Source organism: Lissotriton vulgaris, chromosome 7 (genome assembly GCF_964263255.1).
Source record: "Lissotriton vulgaris chromosome 7, aLisVul1.2, whole genome shotgun sequence".
In the NCBI taxonomy this organism is placed as follows: Eukaryota; Metazoa; Chordata; class Amphibia; order Caudata; family Salamandridae; genus Lissotriton; species Lissotriton vulgaris.
This window is the reverse complement of record NC_141695.1, coordinates 1,290,773,922-1,290,790,007: the sequence shown is the minus strand read 5'-3', so window position 1 is coordinate 1,290,790,007 and position 16,086 is coordinate 1,290,773,922. Positions and strand designations below refer to the sequence as shown.

General features: G+C 46.3%; 1 protein-coding gene across 1 annotated transcript in view; it reads left to right on the top strand.

Annotated features, from left to right (window-relative positions):
- The window catches only part of PHGDH (phosphoglycerate dehydrogenase), a 166,353-nt gene extending 163,011 nt beyond the window's left edge, over positions 1-3,342 (top strand). Inside the window, exon 12 of the mRNA XM_086931884.1 lies at positions 2,930-3,342. Coding sequence (XP_086788010.1) covers positions 2,930-3,084 — 155 coding nt within the window. The 3' untranslated portion in view covers positions 3,085-3,342. The remainder of the gene's footprint in view (positions 1-2,929) is intronic.
- The last annotated feature ends 12,744 nt before the right edge of the window (positions 3,343-16,086 follow it).

Below are 16,086 nucleotides of genomic sequence, written 5' to 3'. Positions count from 1 at the left end.
GAAGATCAGTAAGTCTGCAACAAAGGAGTCTTGAAAGCCTTTGATATGCAGTCTAAGGAATTTTGGTCCTTGGTATAAATTAGTGTGCACCACAACGGTGACAGCAGCCTAGGAGAGGCAGCCTTCCCAGTCAGACATTCGCTTATTAAATGAGAACGGAGGAACCATTCTGTGAGTACGTGGTCACTTGTTGTCTAGGAGTGGTTTGCATAACCTCCAGTATGGTACCTCATGACAATTTTGGTTCTTCAGTGTGGAATTAAAACTTTAAAATTCATAGAGTTTTTCATTCTCCATTGATTTTATTCTCCGGTATGGAAGACACAGTTTCAGTGTTAATGAGGCACGCTTTTAAAAACAAAGGCAAGTTGGGCACCACGACAGTCTGCTGCAGTGACAATAGTATGACGTACAAGTGCATGCCTCCTTTGAAAAATAAGCGGAAACACCAAATCCTGATGGTGGCCATGTTCTCCTTTGAAGACATAGGGGAGGCGTGCACTGCTGCGGCCCTCCAATTAATGTGCCTGTGCAGAAATGTAGTGGACGAGTTCTCGTCCGATAGTACATTCACAGCTGTACACCTAATGTTCTGTTGAGGTGCAAGCACACTCACTGCACGGCATGCTCAAACGCCTCACTAAACAGATGCACAGGTCCCGGGAACCCACAAGGTGCACTGATCCTTAGCACTTCAGTGCACTCCATAAAATCGTTTTATGTTATGTCTGATCTGTACAATGCTTATGCACCATACAAAAATAATATTAATCATTAGAATTGGGGCAGTGGGTTTTGAGGTGTGAGTGCAGTACCTAGTCCGCACTATGGTGAGGTGCATGATTGAGCAGGATGGGGCTCACCTAATTTCACAAAATTCTTGTCTGTTGTCGTTCTTACTCATGGTACTCTCTGCACTGTCTTTTATTTAATCACAGTATCACTTGCAGTTGTAATTTTCTCAGTGTTTACCCTGCCCTTTCTCTCCCCTTTCCCCTTTCATTATTTTGTACTTGTCCCTCCATACGTCTGTTCTTTCTTCCTACCCCGTTCGCTCCACCCACTTCTGCTTACTGCTACAGTTTTTTCAATCGTCTTCAGTTTGCTGTTATTTTCTTCTGCCGTTCCCCTTCCCTTTTCGGCCTTCTAACTTCTGAGTACCTACTCCTGTCATTTCCTACCATCCTATGCGATCTAATTCTCTCGTTATCACACCACCGCTATCATCTCATTATGGGGCATATTCGCAAGAACCTCGTTAAAATTATCGCCGTTTTAGCGGCAGGAAACTGCCGCTAAAATGGCGACAATGAGCTTGCTAATAAGCTAATAAGCTTGTGGAGAAGTGTGGCTCACGGTGTAGAGCAAACGATTTAGAAAAGGGGGTGGTGATGAACAGAGTGTCTGAATTAAGCAGACAACACGGTGTTGGATCTAGCCCTGATCTTTTGACTGGGTGAGAGCTTTCTGCTTAATTCAGAGACTCTGTCCCTCACCACCCCTTTTTGTAAATATTTTTGTCCACCCTAAGCGTGGAAGGGTATTCTCAGATGTGAGACCCTTGCTCATTGCACCATCAGGATTCAAGCAAACCGGGCCGAAGACGGCTGTAATGCCAGAAACCGGTCCCCGGGAGCTTGTTTCCTTCCCAGTGTAAGAATTGGCTTCTGTAGTTTGGTTTGTCCTGTTCCCATCATGCACTGGGACAGGAACAGACTAATTTGCATACAGCCAGGTTCTGAAACTGGGATGGTGCAGTGAGCTAAAAAACGGTGTTGGATCTAGCCCTGATCTTTTGACTGGGTGAGAGCTTTCTGCTTAATTCAGAGACTCTGTCCCTCACCACCCCCTTTTTGTAAATATTTTTGTCCACCCTAAGCGTGGAAGGGTATTCTCAGATGTGAGACCCTTGCTCATTGCACCATCAGGATTCAAGCAAACCGGGCCGAAGACGGCTGTAATGCCAGAAACCGGTCCCCGGGAGCTTGTTTCCTTCCCAGTGTAAGAATTGGCTTCTGTAGTTTGGTTTGTCCTGTTCCCATCATGCACTGGGACAGGAACAGACTAATTTGCATACAGCCAGGTTCTGAAACTGGGATGGTGCAGTGAGCTAAAAAACGGTGTTGGATCTAGCCCTGATCTTTTGACTGGGTGAGAGCTTTCTGCTTAATTCAGAGACTCTGTCCCTCACCACCCCTTTTTGTAAATATACACGGTGTAGAGCAGGCAGACCCGGAAGCTGAGGTCAGACCCGGGACCAGGGTTCAATTCCCGACGCGGCAGGGTCTTGAGCTCAAATGTCCACGGACTCGATAATTCTCGCTTCGGTGCCTGCTCTAATCATGGGTTCTCACTCTGCAACTCTGGGCATTAAGCTTGCTTAATCTCCACAACGGCCCCCTGCGGCGGGATGCCTGGCTTTCACCTTGGGGATGCCCTGTAGGGGCTATCTCACAGGGAAAAGCCAGGACGGGTTCCCAAGGCAAGCGCCGGGAAACCTCCGGGTAGCTGTGCGCTCAATAAATGCAATAATAATATTCGTTATAGAATTCCAATAGAAGCCCAGGTTAGATGTGCAGGACATCTAACCTGGGCTTCTATTGGAATTCTATGATGCATATTAGCAAGCCCATTCTCGCCGTTTTAGCAGCAGTTTCCTGCCACTAAAACGGCGATAATTTTAACGAGGTTCTTGCGAATATGCCCCATATTCCTTTCTCCATCATTGTCTTCCCTTCCTGGTTATTCACCCCAGCAACTATTTCCCAGTCCCGCCCTCTGTGCCTATCCTACTGAAATGTAGTTGACGTTAATTCATGTGTTGCCCATTCTTCCCTCTATCACCTTGATCCTCCTAACCCTAGTATCCCTGATATACTCCTGCAAATATGATACCACCACTAATTCTGCTCTGTTTTCTCTCTCTCAGGAACCTTGGAAAAAGCTGGAGTGCAGTTGGAGTCCTACAACACCTCATCCTCTATTGGCGGCAAAGAGTGGAGCATTTTGGGGGTCTCTTCCCCGCTGAAAAGCCTGGAGGTGCTCTCTCCCCACACTGTGTATGCCTTCCAGATGTCCATCTGACATTCCCCATCACTGTGTCCTTCTGGCTTACACACGTGCTCTCCTCGCGCCTCATGCAGTGCTGGTTGAAGGGACAGTCATGCAGCATCTCTGGGGTGGAGATGAGTAGATGAGCATGCACAGCTGCAGCAGTGCTACAAAAACATATTTTACAAACATGGGCTTTAGACCATTGTGGACATTGTGAACGCATATTGTGCCTCCCCCTTAATAACTATGCAGTGCCAAAAAGAGAAACTAAAGAAATCAACTAAAATGTGCATTTGTCTTTATTTTTAGAATGTTAATTGTCTGGCTGCAGGGGTGTTACCTCTATTTCGTACATTGCTGTTATGAATATTCGCAAGTAACAGCAAGAGGAAATCTTGTTGAGTGAAAATGAACAAAATCCCTTCCTCCGAAGCTGGTGGAGTTTGACACATATAATGGAAGAGGCAGTACAAGCAGAAAGCCGAAGCGAAAAGAACAAAAACAGGGGAAATTAAAGCATACACAAATATGAGGGCTACCAGCAGGAGGAGGTACAGAATATAAAAGAGAATTCAGGTTACGCGAACGATAGCGAACGACCCGGTGGCAGAGGGTCTCACCTGTGACTGCCGATGAGTTGTGGACTCATTTCCCATATTTTAACCTGATCGCGCTGCTGATTGCGAGCAGCCACAATTTTTATCTGATAATTTTACTGTGTTGCTTCTAACTTACCTGTGCCTCAAAGTTGACAGGTTGCCTAACTTGTTTTGCTTTTAGGGGTCCAGAGGATCGCCGTGGGCCGAGCGTTGTGGGGCGGGCTCCCGCGGATGCGGGCGCCATTTTGGCTTGGGTTACCTAGTTCAATCAACTTCCTAGCCACTCCCCCCACGCTATTCCCTATTTAAACAGACCATATGCGGCAGCGCAGCGGACGAGCGCAGCGGGCGCGACGAAGGCGCGCCGGAGTTGCGCCTGAGTTAAGCCCGTCTGCGCCCGTCCGCGGCCGGCAGGGGCTAGGGGCTAGGGGCTACTACCCCTGGCCTCTTTATTCGCTATTCCTCAGCTGATCTAATTCACCTACAAGGTCCCTGGTCCCTCGATGCCCGTACTATTGTCCGGATTACTAATTTGGGTTGTTTCTCCCCTTGTCAAGCCTGCCCTCAGGGTTGCTCCCTCCCTCCTGTTTCTCCGTCGGCACTTCAGTCGACGCCCGCTCTTGATACTCTTTCACCCCCATTATCTATTATGCTATTAAACACTAGGTCAGCCATTAGACAACATCAGGAATTGTTCATACTCTTAGATACGGATAAACCCGATCTTTTATTTCTCACCGAGACGTGGTTCTGTGAGTCTTCCCTCCCGTCTCTACTGGCTGCCCTCCCCTCATCATATTATTCTATCCGCGCTGACCGCCCAGCAGGGAAAATGGGTGGAGGCGTTGCCCTTATCGCTCGTAGGGATTTTCAGTTTCATATTCTCCCCTCACCCCCCATGGTAGGAACTGACCACTTAGTGGTCCGTTCTACTTCTTTCTCCCCTCACCTAGCCTGTGTGCTGGTATATCGTCCACCTCAACCCACCCCGTCCTTTCTTCCTGCCCTTCAAGATCTACTTGGCACATTGGCAGTCAATTATGCTTCGGTGCTGGTCCTTGGGGACTTTAATTACTGGCCCTCCGACCCCAAGGAATGCTCCTCTTCCAAGGAATTTTCAGAAACTCTATTTTCACTCAATTTTTCCTCCCTGGTTCACACTCCCACCCACATTCACGGTCACACTTTAGACCAAGTCTGGTCTCTCAACTGTCCCCTTTCCTCACTCACAGTGTCCCCTTGCACTTGGTCTGATCATTTTCTAATCTCCTTTTCTCTCCGCCTCTGTTTGACTAAGATACCCGCCCATGCTAAAAACTCATGGGCTCGCAATTGGGGCAAAGTCAACCTGTCGGACCTAACTTCCTTACTCCTGGCCTCTTCCCCTTCCCTATCGGGCCTGGCGTCTGCCGTCCAAGCTAATGTCAGTGATTCCTGGCTTATGGATGGAAGTGACAGCATGGCTCCCCTTCGGCGTACCTCGATTAGGCGCCCTAAAGACGCTAACCGGTGGTTAAGTAAAGAGCTAAAAGAGCTGAAACTTACGGTCCGACAGGCAGAACGCAGATGGAGACAGGACTATTGTCCCATCTCTAAGTCCCGTTACGCTCTCCTTTTAGGGACTTACAAAAAAAGCATCCTAGAGACCAAGAAGGCTTATTTCTCAGCCAAAATCTTAGCAGCTGAGAACCAACCTAAGGAGATCTTTTCCATCACTTACGATCTGGCCTTCTCCGACAGGACCTCACTGAAGCCTCTCCCCTCCCAAAATCTCTGTGACTCCTTGAACTCCTACTTTGTGGAGAAAATTGCGACCATTAAAACCAATATCCCTCCCCCGTCGCCCTTATTTGTTGATCCCCAGTTACCTCCTACCCATGCTTCCCTTACCTCCTTTCCCACTCTCTCTGAGGAAATGTTCCTTTCTCTTCTTCCTAAAATCAAATCTGGCTCCCCAGCTGATATCTGCCCTGCACACATCTTACGGCAGATTTACCCAGCGTGTACCCTACCCCCTCTTATGTTTCTTAATAACTCCTTGGCCCAGGGTGTCGTGACCCCGTCATTGAAATCTGCCACCATTGTACCCATCTTGAAAAAACCTGGAGCCGATCCCTCTGTCTTGGCTAACTACCGCCCTATCTCCTTGCTGCCCTTTTTGGGTAAGGTGCTTGAGCGACACGTCACCTCTGTGCTCAGCTCCTTTGTCGAGGAGAATAGGGTGCTGGCCCCCTGCCAGGCAGGGTTCCGGCAAAGGCATTCGACAGAGTCAGTGGTGGTGTCTGTGCTGGATACCCTCAGGGAGGGCTTGGACAACGGTCAACCTCAGGCGCTGGTCCTCCTTGATTTATCCGCCGCTTTTGACACAGTGGATCATTCCATCTTACTCTCCCGTGTCAGGGCGGCGGGTATCGGAGGAACAGCCCTCATTTGGCTTTCATCTTTCCTGAGGGACCGGACACAGGCGGTTCGTCTTGGGGAGTTTTCAGCTACCCCCTGTAAGGTCCAGTGCGGGGTGCCTCAGGGTTCTTCTCTGTCTCCCCTACTATTCAATTTGTACATCTCTCCTCTTATCTTTGCTCTTCAGCGGCTGGAGGTCACGGTATATAACTATGCCGATGACCTCCAGCTCATCTTCAATCTTTCCTCCTCCCCTAACTCTATATCTAATTTCCAATCTATTCTGTTTTTCATCAGGGACTGGATGAATTTCAACCACCTGAAGCTCAATCCCGATAAGACGGAATTGGTGCTTACGGGTGGTTGCTCCAGTCCCTGGAACTCGCTATTTTGGCCCCCCTCTTTTGGCTCCCCCCCACTCCTGTTTCCTCAGTCAAGACTTTAGGTATCAAGCTCAACGACAAACTCACCATGCACTCCCAGATAGGTTCTGTGGTATCCTCTTGCTTTCTTACTCTCCGTACTATCCGCACCATCTCTCGTTTCTTCTCTTTCCCTGCACTCAAACTGATCATGTCCGCTCTGGTCCTATCCCGCCTGGACTACGGGAATGCCCTGTTCAACGGCATCCCACAGTACAGCTTGCGTAGGCTTCAACTGTTTCAGAACCAGGCGGCCCGCCTCGCATTTGGTCTCCCTAGATTCCACCACACCTCTCCTCTGTTGAAGACCCTTCACTGGCTTCCAATTCGGGAACGCGCCTTGTTTAAATTGGGCTGCATGGCCTTCCAGGCCAGGTCTGGTCTGGCCCCTATCTTTATATCTTCAGCCTTAAAAACTTACGTTCCCTGCAGAGATCTCCGTTCCTCAGCTCAACATCTAATGGTAGCCCCACGTTTCAGGGAAAAAAACTGGGTGGCTCCAAATTTGCTACTCTGGCCCCTGTGTTTTGGAATTCCCTTCCCTTCCATCTCAGATCCCTTACCCAGTATTCCCCTCTTCCGTAAATCCCTGAAAACTTTTCTGTTTTCCCAGGCCTTTTTCCCTTAAAAATCCCCCCCTCCTCCAGCTTATGGCCTAGTGCTTGACTCTACCCCCTCTGGCAGTTTGCTATCTTAGCGCCAAGAAACCGCTCGGTGTATGTCGCGCTTTATAAATAATTTAAACTTACGCAAAATGTATGCAAAAAATGAGGTTTACCAACAAGTGGGAAACCAGGAGGAAGGCGGAAGTGAGGCGGGCACAGGAGTTCTCAAGACATATTTTAAACAAGCATTTACAATGCAACGGTTTCGCCTTTGGAGAAGTTAGAGCTATTGGCATTGTAAATTACAAAATTTTTATTTATGTGTTGGTTTTGAAAACAGATAAATAAATGGCATTGTCATTTACATTGCCAATAGCTTAATCTCTCGCAAATGTGAGAACTATTGTACCCTACGGACGAGCTCAGCATACAGCAATTACTACCACACACACACACACACACACACACCCAGAGCCACACACACACACCCAAAGCCAGCCACACACACCCAGAGTCAGCCACACACACCCAGAGCCAGCCACACCCAGAGCCACACACACACACACCCAGAGCCCTCCACACACACACACAACCAGAGCAGTCACATACACACACCCACTGGAGCAGTCACACACACACCCACTGGAGCAGTCACACACACACACACACACACACACACACACTGGAGCAGTCACACGCACACACACACACTGGAGCAGTCACACACACACACACACTGGAGCAGTCACACACACACACACACTCTGGAGCAGTCCCATACATACACACACACACACTCTGGAGCAGTCACATACACCCACACGCACACTCTGGAGCAGTCACATACACACACACACTCTGGAGCAGTCACATACACACACACACACTCTGGAGCAGCCACTTACACACTCACACACACACTCTGGAGCAGTCACACACACACCCAGGAGCAGTCACACACACACACACACCCAGGAGCAGTCACACACACACACCCAGGAGCAGTCACACACACACACACACCCAGGAGCAGTCACACACACACACACACACACTCTGGAGCAGTCACATGCATGCACACACTGGAGCAGTCACATGCACGCACACACTGGAGCAGTCACACACGCACACACTGGAGCAGTCACACACGCACACATTCTGGAGCAGTCACATACACACACATTCTGGAGCAGTCACATACACACACACACACACTGGAGCAGTCACACACACACACACACACACACACACACACACACTGGAGCAGTCACACACACACACTGGAGCAGTCACACACACACACTGGAGCAGTCACACACACACACTGGAGCAGTCACACACACACACTCTGGAGCAGTCACACACACACTCTGGAGCAGTCACATACACACACTGGAGCAGTCACATACACACACTCGGGATCAGTCACACACACACACTCGGGATCAGTCACACACACACCATTCAGGATGGGAACTCAGCCTTAAAAAACATACAAAAAGAGTCATTAGAAAATGAACATTGGGGAATGTGTATAAAATAACTGGTGCATTAAGAGTGAATTGCCATGACGGTGACCGAGTGAAAAAAAAAAAAGATGAGGTATAAGTGTACAGACCAAGGACCAAACAAAAATTATGGGAGTGTGAATGAGCTGTGTATAATCCATTAAAACGACTATCCCAAAAAACTCTCAGAGCGGATTTATGTGCATACTCGGATGGTGAAGTTGATAGAACCAAACAAAAGTGGTGGGAACGCGAATGAGCCGTATATAGTTAGTTGAGGCGGCCGTTTAGACAAGACACTCAAAACAGAGTGGTGTTCATGCACGGCTGGTGAAACTGCTGTGTGCTGGTAATATCTAATGGTGCCGCATGCATTCCCAAAAGCGTAACGAAATGGTAAAAGTGTACATGGTTGAAAATGGCAAATCTTACCCGAAAACCGCAAAATCGGTTGCGTGGAGACCGCAACGAGGCTCAAAATGTTTACTTAGCACACAGAAGTGTGTTAATAGAGGCGTGTTGTGATCAGGGTCATCGACAGCGGTGACGGACTTCCGTCCCGGGTGGAATGTGATAGACAAGCTGAACATGACAGCATAAGTGGTATGCAAATGGGGGTAATATGCACAATAAATACAACAAGCAACGGAGAGTGAAAGGGGAGGGGGGCGGGAACGGGCACACGGGGAGGGGGGGGCGGAACGGACACAAGGACAGCGGGAGGGGGGCGGGAACGGGCACAGGACAGCGGGAGGGGGGGCGGGAACCGGCACAGAACAAAATACCTAAACTTACAAAGTGAAAACACATTTATAAACAAAATACTCCTTACCTGATCCCTGATTGCTTCGTGGGAACTCGAATCTTGAACTAACTCCAACAACAGACTCATGTAAAATGAAGAAAAAAGGGCGACTCGAAAAAAAAAAATAACACACACCCACCGCCGCGATGACGAACAGAAGTGGGTGGAGAGGGAAAAAATCGCGGGAACGCCCCCGAATCTGGTCCATTTATGGAGCTAGCCCATGGGAGCCGGAGGACGTTCCTGAATTCCTTATTAGAGTCAATGGATTTCGCCTGCGCCGAAAAGCTGCGCAGAGCGCAGCCTTCGGCAGGCGAAACCCAAAGAAAGCTTGGCAACTCTGTTTCGTGGTCAAGGTACTGGAACAATAGCAGTCATAGGTTATTTACTGTTTGACAACAATCTTATTGTACACAATTTAAATTACGTTTAACAATTAATAAAATAATACAGCACCAAAGCATGGAAAAATAAATCAAAAAGAGGGAAAAAGAATAAGAATGAAATCCTGACTCATTCTCTTACTAAAACGTTAGTTACCCCCATAACACATCCACTACAATACTAATAGCCACCACAATGTATGATTGTTGCTACTTAAAAATGTAATAACACCTCTACAGTCACATAAGTAATTTTACTTCCGCTAATTACAAATGTCATTGTGTGTCCGATGACCTGGTTATTCTCGCGGTTAAAACAGGACAAAGCTATTTGTCATGGAAGACCTAACCCTATTTATATCATAAATAGACATAGTATTTTCACAATTGTGACAAAGAACAAGATAAATACTGTAAAAGGAAAAAAAACTTTTACTCTAACGCGTTACTCTATGACTCACCATATACCTATCTCAACATATCCGCTACCTCCGCTCTCTGACTCGTCCCAAACTTCATCATATATAAAGAAGAAATCTTTAAAAGCATTGTATTGGAAACCAATGGTAAATTGGCAAATTTGGGAATAAGTTATATTGGATAACAAAGGTAAATTCTCAAACAGCAACCAAGTATTCAACTGCAATTTATGTAGTGATTCTTAACATTAATTTATAGATTTGTGGAAAAATATTAATCTGTGGCTTCTTTAATTTCATAACCCAATTCATCTTTTAAGAGGCCAGAGGTAGCTTTAGTACAATGCAGAAAGTAAGCCTACGTTTGTTTATCAAGCAAGAAATATACTGCAGTTTCACTCAGTTCTAATCTCACTGTGTTGTGGGTTGTTGCAGTACAAAAATTCTAAATCAATTGTCTGTGGAACTGTTCCATCGGCATGTTTAAAGATCCTAGAAAATAGGGAGTCCCATAAGATAATATATTTTATTTTGATTTAATTCTAACAATTTATTCCATTAACCCTACCTCCGTTTTATGAATGAAATTCACAATTGTCGTGCGTGTGGAAGCAAAATCGAAAACTCACAGAAACTTGCTACAGGGAACTCTAGGCACTTCAGAGCCATGAAAGGGACCATTTCCATCCAATAATGGCTCCCACTTCACAGACATTGATGTGATATTTACGATCCATCTTTTTCAAAATTCATCAGTAACCACAATTTAATTTCTAAGCTTAACTGCTAAACTCACGAGCAGCCCCAGGTCAAGTTTGAGACTTTCAGCCACTGCTGCCTTTGGAAGAAACACTGCTTCCATCTCTGATCTGTAAGTTTATTATTTAATTAAAATGTAATCTTAAAAATTCCAGCTTGCTACATCAAAGTTACTACCGAGCCAAGACGGCCTTAAGGTATCATTAACACATTATGTGGGCATAGCTACCGAATAACTAACGTTATATGCGAGACCTCAGTCAGTTTTCTTTGCCAACATAGCCTTGCAAATATTTGAACTGTTCACCCAATAAACGTAATTGTATTCCTGAAAATGTAACGTTGTTTCCTAAAAGGCTCGCTGGCTGAAGGTATCACACGTTTGGGAGGGAGGGAGGGATGGATAGATGGATAGATAGATAGAGTTTTATCAAGCCTGACTTGTAACAAGGCTTGGCATAACTGAGTTGGTATTGGCTAAGAGACTCACGAGTCAAGAGAGGCCTTTTCACATAAGGAAATTGTGGGCACATTACTTGTAGCTATTACTATAACCTTCTTCCCAAAGTGTAATGTTTCCTTAAGAAGCATGTTCCCGTTTGATAAGAAGCATGTCGTTTACGGAGAGGTACTTTCTCTACTTGTCATTGACTATACCTGTTTACCTCTCAATGCGTGCCAAGTGAAATAGACATAGCGGTGGCCAGGAAATCAATGTGATGTTTATAGAACGTGATGAATGTTTACAAAACGTAACTTTCATTTGTATTGATTGGCATCAGGTTACCACAACATATGTGTTCACTTGTGTCGTCCTAAGCCCTGTGCAATAAAGGGACACTGTTGCAGAAGGGCTTTGGAGCCACAGATCTCAAGTCCACCTGAAAGATGGAAAGAACAACAGGACAGAACTCGCTCCCGACACAGCCCGGGTGACATTTGTCGGCAGATCTCTCTTCTAAAAGTGGTGCGGGGTGAAATCTGAATCCATTCTGATGTAGCTACGTTTCTTAGGACAGAGTACTCACCGACTCAGTGCACGCTGATCACTGGAGTCTTCCGGTTTCCTCTGGAACACCGGCTTACTGTCTGAAGACAGGACCAGTAGGTCTATCATCCAATAAGAAATCGGTATAGTGTATGTGCGTCATACAACCCGCCCACTACCGGAAGCTGGACGGTACACCATCCAAGTACCATGCCTGGAGTACAGTTATGCCCCGTGGCCTCGCAATCAATGAACAACGCAACCAATGAACAACGAGCAGGTTTTACCTACCCAATAACAAACAAGCTTACAGTCTTCGAGGCCTCATAGCCAATGAACATCTAGCAGGCAATCCTTTAACTAGAGCACCCACAGTCAATACACCGCCACGTTTTCCGTGTATTGAAGCAGTTGCGATTACCTGGGCTTGAGGAACTTGGACTCTGACAGCTGTTATTACTAGTTGCCAATAAAAACATTAAAAAAAAAAAGAATCCGGAAAAAGTAAAACAAGTCAGGTCCTGGGCCGGCAGCCAATCACAGCGCGGCCCGGGAAATGACGTCACGGGAGTGTCCCGGGCCGGCAGCCAATCACAGCGCGGCCTGGGACAAAGGGGCGGGACTTAAAAAAAGCCAGAGAAACTCCCCCGAATCGCGTTTTCACCAGAAAGCGTGATTGACAGCCTCTGTCTCCCAATGGCTAGTCTCCATTTATGGAGCTAGCCAATTGGAAACAGAGGCGGTCCAAACATCCCTACTGAAAACAAAAGTTTTCGAACTGGGAGGGGCACTGCGTGCCCCTCGCCAGGTCGAAACCTAAAAAACTGGATGAAGGCAGAAGGGAGGCGGCCCTCAGGAGTTCCCAGTCACATAAAAAAATAAAATATACATAAAACCTGCCATGGTGAGAAGAGATGCAATACAAAGTTTTGATACTTTTTAGAGAGAAATAAGGAGGTACATTGAGTATGTTAGAGACATCTAGTCTTCGTGTTATCCATGGCTGCGCTTTGATTTTAATGGGGGTTGAGTTCCAATTGAGTACTGAGAGGTTAAGGATATGGGCCATAAGAAACCATGGTAAAGTACCATAGCTTAAGGCTCTAAAAGTGGGTCCATCCATAGATACATCTGTTTTAATTCCTGGGTTGATTACTTCTCTTGGTTCAGCTGAGTGGAGATGGCCAGCAAATTAGTATATGTGGATCTCCCCCTTCTGATTACATAAATAGCTGAAGTATGACCTCAAACAGTGACCACAGCTTTCCCAATGATTTTCCCATTGCACCGAAGTCACTTGGATGCCAGCAGGATGCGTATTGCTGATGACCAGCACTGTGGTTGCGCCGTATAACCATGTCAATCTACCTTCAACTGTCTAAGTAGGGGTTTGTGGGGTCCATCTTACAGTCCAAATGTTTGTTGTCTTCAGATATGTAAAATAGATAGAATTATTAGTTCAGTGTAGCCTATTCTTTGCTCATTTCAGTCTTCTCAGTGATACACATGCTTTGATTACAAGCAACGTGTTTACATTCACCAGCACCCGAAGGCTCTTGAGCTGGAAGATGTTTGAGCATGTACCTACTTCATTAATGACAAAATAACACATGCCAGGTGTCTTCTCTGCTGTAACAAGTAAGAGAAAAGATGTAGCTACCTCTCCAACTTAAAACACACAAAATGTATGGTACTTGCAGAATAATTAGTTAGAAGCATTTTTTATTCTTCCAGTAGTGATACAGAAATGTACCTGATTCTATTACCTAATCCCTGTGCAGTCTACATAGCTTCAGTTCTTCTTCCAGTTCCCATCTTTCCGTGGTATCTGTTGTGAATAGTAGGGACCCTAGAATGTCACCTTTATCACCCTAGTAAATGTCGGATCACTATTGGGGACTTTCTACATGTCCTATAGCACCGATAAGAAGCCTGCTCGGTAGAACCTCCAGGTCTGGAACGTGTCCAGCTCTTTTCCAAAGAGTTATTTTTCCTCTGAAAAGCATCCTGGCTATATCCTCCAATCTGTAGATGATACACAGCTCAACCAAAAGAATTTGTTTTTATAAAAAATTTAAAAAACAGGGCAGTGGGCACTATGGCAGCCCTGACCTATCCCTTAATTGAGTTTATGAAAATATTTTTGACCCAAGTGGCATGAATGTTCAAATTGAAACTGGTGACTCCCCTCCAGAAGTTACAGTTCCTTAGCCCATAACCAGAACTGGAGTAAGGAGCTAGTAGGACCAGTTAGCTTTTAGACGAAGGGGGAGATTTACAAAATCTCCACGCAGCGCAGCCCCTGCGTTGCACAACAGGGAACGAGCAAGAGAGCGTCATATCTTCAGAGATATGGCTTTCTCCTCCCCTTTCCCCTGCGTAGTTCCTGCGAGAAGAGATTAAGATGCCAAGCAATGCTAATAGGATGGGGGTTTTCCTTCATAGTTAACCAGAAGTACAGTTCTTAAAAAAATGTATGATTAAAATATGTTGAGACTGAGATAACTGAGAAAAGTCCTGGATTCTGTCTATCAAGGCAGGTACATGAGGGATTCTGAGTATTGTCTTCAGTGCCTTCATGAAAGAGACATGCGAGAGTACTGCTGAAGAAGGCACATTGGAGGGATATTTCCCTAATGTAATCCTAATATAGTTGGGCAAGCAGCAGTTTCCAGATACATGCCCACTTCTGCCCTCAAATGTATTTGGTGGAAAATGGACTCGGGTAATGGAAGTGGCACTAATTGAAGAACTAGACTGAAATTAACCTGTCCAAATACTAGCAAGAGAAATAGGCTAGTAACTGAAGGATGTATAAACTTTTTAAATTGATTTTCATACAAGAACAATAAAACAGGCAACGCAATGTCCCAAGTAAGAAGTAGAAGTACCATATTTACATTACATGATATCTCAACAATAAACCGAATCATACATGCAAAATTAGGAACCAGAAGAATGCCTTGCAGTATTTTACATTATCCAAGTCCTCGAGATAGGTCTATAGTAGGAGATCCGTCAAGTTCACACTTGGCTATCACATCAATAATACAATAGTACATATTACACAGAATTTACACCCCACCATCTGAGCTGTCGTCTGAGCTGGAATAACCCTAATCATTGAATTTGTTGAAAAAAAGCCGCCATGTCATGATCGCTTCCATGCCTCCTTCATCTGTACAAGAAAAACGCATGTGACTCTCCTCCGCCAACCCCCATTCAAGCCGATCCCGCAGCCATGAGGAAGTCAGCGACACTCTGGTGCCCAACCAACCAATGTCTATTTACGGTTTGGCCAGTATAAGTGCAAGCTGGATGAGCTTATAAAGAATCTTTTGCCCTTTGCGTCTCCCCACTACTCCAAAGAGGCAAGCCATTGGAGTCAGAGGGACCGCTATGCCAGTAGCCCTCGCAGTTTTAGGCACCACCTCCTCCAGAGCCCCTGGATCCTGGTACAGGCCCAAACCAAATTTGAAAAGGTGGCCTACCAACTCCCTGCATCACATACATTTTGCCACCCTAAAAGGGTCTATCCTTGTCAGCTGACAAGGAGTCACATAGGTGCAGTGTAGAAAATTTAAATGTAGTAACTTAAATGTATGGTTACAAGACATCATCCTCACCAGTGTGCATGCACGTGCCCAATCTGCAGCCAAAATGGGCTCCTCCAGCTCCCTCTCCCAGGCCAAACGTGCTGCATAAGGAGTACTCTGCATGCCTCCCCAGATCGCTTTATAAAATAAAGTGAACAGGTGTCATTGAAGTAAATCACCAAGCACCCGAGGGGGCTGCAGCACCATGGGAAACTCAGTCCACACTTCCCTGATGGTGCATTCCAGCTTGTCGTAGTAAAGGAAATGACCATGTCCTAATCCAAAAACCGCCTGCTTATCCCGAAAGGTGGGGAAAACCTCGCCAGAGTACAAGTCGCACGTCGCCTGGCAGCCTCCCATCTTTCATTGTTCCATGGACCCATCTAAATCGATCACACAGAACAGTGCAAGATCCCAAAGTCGTAGCTCCTTATCAAAGGGGGCCCTGAACCGCAGCTTCCCAACCTCTGCCTCACAGATCGCTGCTAAACGCCACACCAAGTATGGGACTGGGTGCTTTGACCTACCTCCCAGCGTCAGCAGGCATG